General features: G+C 42.8%; 2 protein-coding genes across 3 annotated transcripts in view; both read left to right on the forward strand.

Annotated features, from left to right (window-relative positions):
• LOC132157972 (ceramide synthase 2-like) overlaps positions 1–7,691 on the forward strand; it is a 24,444-nt gene extending 16,753 nt beyond the window's left edge. Inside the window, exons 5-11 of the mRNA XM_059567209.1 lie at positions 1,194–1,251; positions 1,356–1,406; positions 4,414–4,506; positions 4,987–5,115; positions 6,021–6,127; positions 6,323–6,476; positions 7,138–7,691. Coding sequence (XP_059423192.1) covers positions 1,194–1,251; positions 1,356–1,406; positions 4,414–4,506; positions 4,987–5,115; positions 6,021–6,127; positions 6,323–6,476; positions 7,138–7,287 — 742 coding nt within the window. The 3' untranslated portion in view covers positions 7,288–7,691. The remainder of the gene's footprint in view (positions 1–1,193; positions 1,252–1,355; positions 1,407–4,413; positions 4,507–4,986; positions 5,116–6,020; positions 6,128–6,322; positions 6,477–7,137) is intronic.
• Positions 1–9,596, forward strand: part of LOC132157976 (uncharacterized) — a 220,972-nt gene that overhangs the window by 199,516 nt on the left and 11,860 nt on the right. The gene's annotated exons all lie outside the window — the stretch shown is intronic.

Here is a 9,596-nt window from a genome sequence, read left to right on the forward strand (position 1 = left end):
ATGAGATTAAATGATGCTTTATGAAAGCGGTTTCACTAAGTGCAAAATCTGAAGTCAGTTCTGCATGAACATACTAAATTATTCATATGTTTAGTAAAAGTTTTAAAGGCTCGTTAACATGCAGTTTTTCTCAGTCTTGGTCCTAGAGGACAGCTGCATTGCTCCTTTTTCCAGCTCATGTCTTAAAGTCTAATGCATAGAGATCTGTCCCAAGAGACAGCGTGTTTAGTTCAAGCACAGTAACCAAGGAAGATCTCAGAAAGACTGGTAAAACATCACTGATTGGCGGCTCTCAAATCTTCGTTGGCTAGTGACAATATATATAAAAGACCATTTAAATAATCAGGTAGTGGTGAAAATATCTAGTGTAATTGGTAATTAATTACATTACAAATCACAGAAACTGAAAACTACAGATTCCATTTAGCCGATTATGAAAATATAGTTTTTTTCAATACTCAATTCATCAAATTTATTTAATAATCAAAACTCAGATTTAAAAAATATATATTTTGATATAAACGTTTAAATTGCATATATATTGCATTGTTTTTTATATCAGCTTGTAATTATATAATCATGTTTGATTCTAATTCTTGAAATAGAAACATTTAAACGGTTGCTGTAATAAAAACTTCTTTTCAAGACACATTTATTCAAACATGCATTAAATAATGAAGACAACAGATTAAGTAATTATAAGTCAAATTTAATTAAAATACAATACAGTTCATTGAAAGTATTTTTAGTTTATGGACACTGTATATATAGTGTTATGTGTCATTATTGTTTATGAGCTGTTTTACTGATGTCTTTCTGTGCTTGAAACACTGATTGATCGATTACTTGAGACATGATTCATTTCAGCAAGTTCTTCTGTTTCTTTTAACACCTTCTGATGTTCATTCATGTTTATTTCATGCTGTAACTAATAGTAATGAGCAAGAGATGACTGGACTGTCACAACACATTAAACAGCACTAGGGCTGCTCCGATCAGGATTTTGTGAAATTTGGTGCATCCCAAATATAGTGAAATATTGTTTTTTGTTTTTTACTTGGGAAAAGCATGTATAGACTTTTTTTGAAAGACCGTCAATGGAAGATAGATGGTTTTTCTCTCATAGTTAGGGCATCTGGTTTAACTGGACTTTGGTTAACTGATCAAACCTTGACCCTTTTGCTCTTTTGCAGCTGGAGATTTGCCTTTTATCTCCTGGCCTTCATCGGTGGTCTTGTTGCACTAATAGATGTAAGTCCTTTTCAGTTTCAGCCTGCTTTAACCCTTTCATTATATTTCCTGTGCTGTTTTTTTTTTTTGCATAACACATCCTTGCTGTGCGTCTGTTTCTGTAGAAACCCTGGTTGTATGATTTAGAGGAGATGTGGAAAGGCTTCCCCACTCTGGTGAGTTCAGTCTCTGTGAACACATGGCTTCATCTCCAGCAAATACTGTATTAAACGTACAACAATTAGAATTTAATTTAGTACATAAGATCTAGGCATTTCCATAGACAACTAACTTTAAATAGAGCTGATGTTGCATTGATGTCATAGGACTTTATGCATCATTTCACAATAACCTCTATTGCCTTTACTGCTGAATGTACTGACAAGCATTTATGCTAAACTAAAATATACCTTAATGACATTTCTATTGAAACTTGTTTGTCATGCATTTAAAAATACTCGTAATTAGATATTCTGCAATTTAATAAACACAGTACAGTTAAAGTTATAATCAAGTGCATCACGTGTGCTTTAGTGTCACAGTGTCTGGGTTGTGTTCCCTGGGTTTCCACTAGGTGTCCTCCTTTCCCACGGTGTCTGTCACCTTATCACTTCCTGTTCCCTTATTTGGTCACCTTCCTCCTTGTTTGAGTTAATTGATTGTTCCCCACCTGTCTCCAGTTCCCTCATCATCCTTCTGTGTATTTATACCCGGTCTGTCTGAGTCTGTGTCACAGAGTCCTTGTCTAATGTTTGATGATATCCGTAGTCTTGCCATTTCCATGTGTTCTGTTCTGTTCTGTTTCATGTTGTTTGGATACTCTGGTTTTGACCCTGCCTGGACTGTTTACCCTTTTGGATTTGCCCTCAATAAAACATCATACCTGCACTTGGATCTCTCCTTGTTTCCTGTATCACCGAACGTGACAGAAGGACTCTGTCACAAAGAAGATCCAGCGGTATGTAGATGAATGTTTCCTCCCCAGCCACCGAGCGGGAGGGAAGCAATCAGTTTGAGGGATCCCGCCTGGTCGCGGGACCAGGGGAGGTCGCCGAGAAGGTGGTGGGCGAGAGGAAGCTCAGCATCGCTCTCCACCAGGGCCCCCCTTCGACTCGGGGCTCAAGTGGGAGGGACCAGAGCCGCCGTCTCACCATGGCAGATGGAGAAAGCCAGCGCCACTGCCCATGATGGCTGCAGGTCCAGCGCCACAGCACAAGATGGCCGCCAACCCAGCGCTGCTGCGGTGCATGGCCACCAACCCCACACCACAAAGCAAGATGAAAGCCAGCCTCACACCACAGCACAAGATGGCCATCAACCCAGCGTCACGAGGCAATATGGACGCCAGCACAATGCCACAGCACAAAGTGGTCACCTGTCCAGCGACACGGTGCAAGATGGCTCCCAGCTCAGCGCCAACGCCCAAGATGGCCGCTGACACATTTCTCGATTACTACGATATGCTGTCAAAGATCCTAGAGATTCCCAAAACGGTTCACTTCATGGCTGCTGAGCCAGCGCCACAGCCCAAGATGGCCGCCAGCCCAGCGCCACAGCACCGGGTGGTCGCCAGCCCAGCACCACAGCACAAGATGGCCGCTAACCCAGCGCCAATGCCCAAGATGGCCACCGGTCCAGCACCACAACCCAAGAGGGCTCCCTGTCCAAAGTCATGGCCCAAGATGACTGCTTGCCCAGCGCCGCTGCACAGGAAGACAGTTACAGCTGACCCTCCGGAGTCGAGTCAGGTTCCCGTTGACCCCTCCAGAGTCGAGTCAGGTTCCCGTTGACCCCTCCAGAGTCGAGTCAGGTTCCCGTTGACCCCTCCAGAGTCGAGTCAGGTTCCCGTTGACCCCTCCAGAGTCGAGTCAGGTTCCCGTTGACCCCTCCAGAGTCGGGGCTAGTCACCCGTTGACCCCTCCAGAGTCGGGGCTAGTCACCCGTTGACCCCTCCAGAGTCGGGGCTAGTCACCCGTTGACCCCTCCAGAGTCGGGGCTAGTCACCCGTTGACCCCTCCAGAGTCGGGGCTAGTCACCGCTGACCCCTCCAGAGCCGGGGCTAGTCACCGCTGACCACACGGTTGTGGTGGTCTTCTACTCCGCCCTGGAGGGTTTCCGCCTTGACCACAGGGGTGTGGTGGTCTTCTACTCCGCCCTGGAGGGTTTCCGCCTTGACCACAGGGGTGTGGTGGTCTTCCGCTCCGCCCTGGAGAACTCTGGCCTCGACCACAAGGACGTGGTGGTCTTCGGCTCCGCCCTGGGGGCTTCATGTTGTTGTTGCTGTTTGTTTTTGTGTTTACTCCTGTCCCTGTTTCCCTCTGTTGGTCTGGCCCTCCGTCCCTCCCCCTGAACCTCCTCCGGTCCTCCTCCCTCCTGGTCTCTGTTTTGTGTCTGTTGTGGAGCGTCTGGGAGCCGCTCCGTAGAGGGGGGGTACTGTCACAGTGTCTGGGTTGTGTTCCCTGGGTTTCCACTAGGTGTCCTCCTTTCCCACGGTGTCTGTCACCTTATCACTTCCTGTTCCCTTATTTGGTCACCTTCCTCCTTGTTTGAGTTAATTGATTGTTCCCCACCTGTCTCCAGTTCCCTCATCATCCTTCTGTGTATTTATACCCGGTCTGTCTGAGTCTGTGTCACGGAGTCCTTGTCTAATGTTTGATGATATCCGTAGTCTTGCCATTTCCGTGTGTTCTGTTCTGTTTCATGTTGTTTGGATACTCTGGTTTTGACCCTGCCTGGACTGTTTACCCTTTTGGATTTGCCCTCAATAAAACATCATACCTGCACTTGGATCTCTCCTTGTTTCCTGTATCACCGAACGTGACACTTTAGTATGTTATAGAAGTATGTTCTTCTCTAAAGCACAGTAAAGGATTATTACAACACAAACGGGCTTTAAAGTTTATTATTTTAAAGTGCACTTTTTAAAAACATGTGTTAAGAAATAGTCATGAAAGTATTTAGTTGACCTGGTTATTAAAAATAAATCATAAAAGCATGGTTATGTGATATACAGGACATTTGTTAGTTGAGTTTCTAGCACAATATACGATGCAGTAGTCATTTGGTGATTTGATCTGCATCAAACTGAATTTGCAGTCAAGGAATAACAGTGAAGTCTATTAATAACTAATCAGGTTTGGCTAATTGATACTACATTATTGAAGGAGTGTCTCTCTCTCTCAGATGCTCCTGCCGTCTCAGTACTGGTACTACATGTTGGAGCTGGGTTTCTACACCTCTCTGCTCTTCAGTGTGGCGTCTGACGTCAAGCGCAAAGTGAGTCATCATCATCACACTGCAGACCTCATCTGTGCATCTCGATGAATCAAGCTCAGGGCTTAACGTTTTTTCCAGGGTGTGCAACATTTTGCTGCGAAAAAAAATAATGCTAAATAAAAAAAAAAAATTGAAACTTGTTGATTATCACTTTCAAGTCCATGAGTTCACCTATCAATGGTATGAGAGAAAGAAGCTTTCACTCTCAACCAAACTAACCTTACTAGCCAATCAGAATGTTTTGCTCTTATAAAAAGAAGCACATAGTTACATAGAAAAGTTCATTATAAAGCAGCGGAGCTTTGTAAACAGCACAGAGTAATCATGCCATCTCCATAACATCTTGAGTAGCATTATATCTGGATACATAATAAGCGACTGAAGAGCTTTGTGAAACCAGTCTTGGAGCTGAGTTTGTTGTCTTGATAATGAATGCCATTAAACTGAGAGCTGGTGACGGTCTCTGGCTGTGTCCTGCAGGACTTCAGAGAGCAGGTCATCCATCACGTGGCCACCATCCTGCTGATCAGCTTCTCCTGGTGTGTGAACTACATCCGAGCGGGAACGCTCATCATGTTCATGCACGACTCGGCCGATTATCTGCTGGAGGTGAGAACAACACCCGCACAAACACGGCACACACAGCTTCAGTCACTGAAAACATCAGACAGAATGGGATTAGTTCAGATTTGTCCTGGTTGCTGGTTCAAACCCTGTAATCTATGAATGCTCACAGCTGTGCTCTTCGGGTTACTTCTGAGGGGGTGCTCCTCAGATGTATTGATTTTTTTTCTCCCCTTGAAACTAGATAAAAGCTATTATTGTACTCAAAGTATGTACTTCACTGGAAAGAACAGTGTAAAATTGTGCACTATGGTACTCACACGCATGTCGAAACTGTGCACTGATTAAAACTTAGATTTTTTTTTTTAAAGAAATTAATACTTTTATTTAGCAGGGATGCATTAGGTTCCACAAAAATATTAAATATAATCAGAAATGTTTCATGAGCAGTAAATCATCATATTTTCATGATTTCTGAAGATCATGTGACATTGAAGACTGGAGGAATGATGCTGAAAATACAGCGGAGCATCACAGAAATAAATTACACTTTAACACAGATTCACACAGAAAACAGATGATTTAAATGATAATAATATTTCTATTTTTGCCATAGTTTTAGTAAAATAAACACAGCCTTGGGACTTTTTATAAACATCATATTAAAGTACATCCTGGAGTGTGTTCTGTAGTAAGAGACACATGCTCCCGGTCGTCTGTCTTCAAGTTGTCCGTGTTAAAGATTTGCTAAACTGAATAATGAAAATGGTCACAAACTCCCATAACATCATAACTCAGGGGAATGGGAGCAGCATTAGCCCTAAATTAGCCTAGCACAAATCCATCCACCAGGAATAAAGAATATCCTGATCTACAGATGACGTAAATCTGCAGAAAACCCTCTTCAGTCTCTTTCCCTCATATCATCTCTCTCTCTCTCTTTCTCTCAGTCAGCTAAGATGTTTAACTACGCCAGATGGAAGAACGCATGCAACTACATCTTCATCCTGTTCGCTGTGATCTTCATCGTCACACGCCTCATCATCTTCCCTTTCCGGTACCCACCCCATCCGTCTCTCTGTGTTTCTGTCCTCACACACACATGCTGCCATCAAATCATACAGTCGTGCTGTGTTTCTATGGATATAAGTGTGTGATTATGGTAAAACCAGGTGCTAGGTTGTTTGGTTGAGAACAGAGATGTGTAATACGTCGAATCAGTGTGGTGTCTGTGTTTCTGTGTGTCTCTCAGGATCATGTATTGCACATGGGTGTATCCCGTGACCCTGTACCCTCCGTTCTTCGGATATTACTTCTTTAACGGGCTGCTGATGGTTCTGCTGTGTCTGCACAGCTTCTGGGCCGCGCTCATCATACGCTTGGCCTTCCGCTTCTTGAGCAGTAACGTACGTCTGCGTGATTTACACAGAGTCTTCTCTGTTACACTTCATAAGATCCCACTAGATGAAGGAATGGTTCACCAAAAAATGAACTTTTGCTGTAAATGTGCTCACCCTCGAGCCATCCCAGATCAGGATGAGTTTGTGTCTTCATCAGGTTTGTAGAAATGTAGCATTGCATCAGTGTCTCATCAACGGATGCTCTGCAGTGAATGGGTGTCGTCAGAATGAGAGTCTGATTTAAACATCACAATAATCCACAGCACTCCAGTCCATCAGTGAACATCTGGAGAAGACAAAAGATTAACAAATCCAGCATATTAACTCAAATACATAAGATTCTATAATCCATAATAACACTTCCTCCAGTGTGGATTATTGAGATGTTTTTATCAGCTGTTTGGACTCTCATTCTGACGGCACCCATTGACTGCAAAGCATCCATTGATGAGACACTGATGCGATGCTACATTTCTCCAAACCTGATGAAGACACAAACTCATCCTGATCTGGGATGGCTTGAGGGAGAGCAGAATATCACACCCTTTGTTCTCTTGAAAATAAAAAGCTGTACAGGTTTAGAACGACATGTGGCTTTTGTTTTTGTGGGAACTATCCCTTGATGTCATTGTGAATATATCTGAAGATCGCGATCTCTCTTCAACAGTCGTCGGTAGAAGACGAGAGGTCCGATCGAGAGGAGACGGACGAGTCCGAGGAGGAAGAACAGATGAAAAATGGAGAGATAAAGACCAACAGGGCAGCTCAGAACGGCCACGCGACATATAACAACAACCACTCTAAAAAAACTGAGTGACGTCTAGAGAGGACAGAAACCTTCAGAGAGAGTTCATCTGCTGAAGCAGAGCAGAGACGGGTCTACACTACACACACACACACACACACACACACCGTCATCACACCAGCTGCTGCCTCTGTCCACATCTTTACTGATGCTGTTACTAATCACTTCACTTATTTATAGCACTATGTCCAAAGAGCTCTTCCCATACGACGGAAGTCAAGCAAGATTTTCATTCTGTTCCTCACAGATCTGTTGAAACTCATATAAGTCTCATATGGACTTCCTAGAGCTGGAAATCCTCTATTTTCCTTGTATGGAAGACAGAAAAAAAAAGTCCATAATTGTGCATTTCAGAATTTGTTTCAGAGAAAAGGTCAGAATTGTGAGATATAAACAGAATTTCAAGATAGAAACTCTTTCTTTATTTTTATCTATCTCGCAGTTGTGGGTTTTTTCCCCGCCGTGGAGCTCTCGATCATGAGATGATATCCCAGAATCCTGAGGAGATCTAAACTTGGATTGTGAGAGAAGTCAGAGTTCTGAGACAATTGCCTTTTTAATTCTATATTCTGTGGCAGAAATAGACTTCCATAGAGAGCAGATCAGAAATAATGCTAAACCTGGTCTTAAAGTCTTATGAGTAAACGATGACAGAATTATTTTAGGTGACCTGTGCCTTTTAACAGTGCCTTCCTTTGACATTGTGTGCTCATTTTCAGTCCTTGTTTTTAGTTTAAATTACTGCATCTTTTTCCAGAGTTTAACCATCTGTCCTATAATACATCAATTTTGAACTGAATACCGAGTGGACAAGTTTACTCATTGTTAATGGCATATCACAGCGATGTCTGAAGACCAAACCAAACAGATTTCTGATTACAAACAGGGTCAAGCTCATTCACTGCATTGATCATTGTGGACCTGGTGCGTAATCTGCATAATCACTTATTGAATCCATATCGAAATGACTGGGTTGTGCCCCTAAAAGTGCTTCGGTAATGCATTTTCTCTCACCGGAATAAAATGCACGCTGGCTGACTGTAAAAGATGCATTTTGCAATGGCAAATATATGAGTATAACCCCCAGACAATGAGCCAGAAAATAACTGAGTGCACCTTGAAATATGGCCAAATGTTACTAACTTTCTAACTTCATGTGTAAAGCATGCATTTCACTGCCAGTTGTTTTGATGAGAACACCAATACCTTTCAGTTCATGGATGTAATATTAAACCCATGTTTACTCTCAGGTCCTCACACTGAACAAACACGTTCTGGCCAGTTGCTGCTCGCTCATGTTCTCCAGCTGCCAGCCAAAGACAGAATGTGTGAACGTGTGAGTTTGAGTGGTCTTCTGCGTCTCGAGCTGCAGAGATGAATGAGGATCTTCTCATCTGCTTCCTCTGAATCATCTCACTCTCATCAGATCTCATCATGGCTCCCGTTGTGCTCCTCAACTTCCCATCATCACAGTGTTATCTTTATTTTGTGTTTTCCTGTGTTAGTAATATGATGATATTATGGAGGATGTTAACAATAAAATACTGAATGTAAGTCACACTGGATGTGTTTGTTTATTTTAATGTGGATTATTTTATGGTGTTAAAGTCTCTTCAAGTGGTGTCTACCACGGCCCTTGTTTCATTGTAATACATGAATCCAGAATATTATTATAAAAACTGTTTCTCGTCGTCAGACCCATAGCACTCCTTTCACTGGTGACTTTGTGTTTGAGGCAACAAATGTTACAAAGCTGTCATTAAGTTGAAGTTATCACACAGTCCTCGCTCACTCGCTCCGTTTGGTTTCATCACAGTGTGCTCCTTAGCACTGGGAGCTCCCTCTGCTGTCCAGAAGGTGCCTCTGCGCACCAGACATTTCAAACCCAGCCTCCAGTATTTGGGCCACGCCTCCTAATTTGCATGCACTCCTCAATCCTCAAATGCCCAATCCTAAATCCCCAATCCTCAATCCTAAATGGCTAAATGATTAAATGCCCAATCCTAAATAGAAAATGCCCAATCCTAAATACCAAATACATTTTCGACTTGGACTTTAAGTTTTAAATTTAGATTTTTAGTTTTGGTTTAAGACTTTTAGTTTTAGACTTTCAGTTTATAATCTGACCCAATAATTCCTCCATACTAAGTGTGCTAAACAGTCATTATTTTTCAAATCTGATGTGTTTTGAGTGAAACTGTCCAAGCGTAGTGCACTTCTTTAGATGTCGCCTGCGCAGTGTGTATGGAACAGCTCGAGTGAACACTGCGTAGGGACGCTGTGATGAAACTCGTGACAGCTCGAGTGAACTTCCGCCTTGA

Source organism: Carassius carassius, chromosome 15 (genome assembly GCF_963082965.1).
Source record: "Carassius carassius chromosome 15, fCarCar2.1, whole genome shotgun sequence".
In the NCBI taxonomy this organism is placed as follows: Eukaryota; Metazoa; Chordata; class Actinopteri; order Cypriniformes; family Cyprinidae; genus Carassius; species Carassius carassius.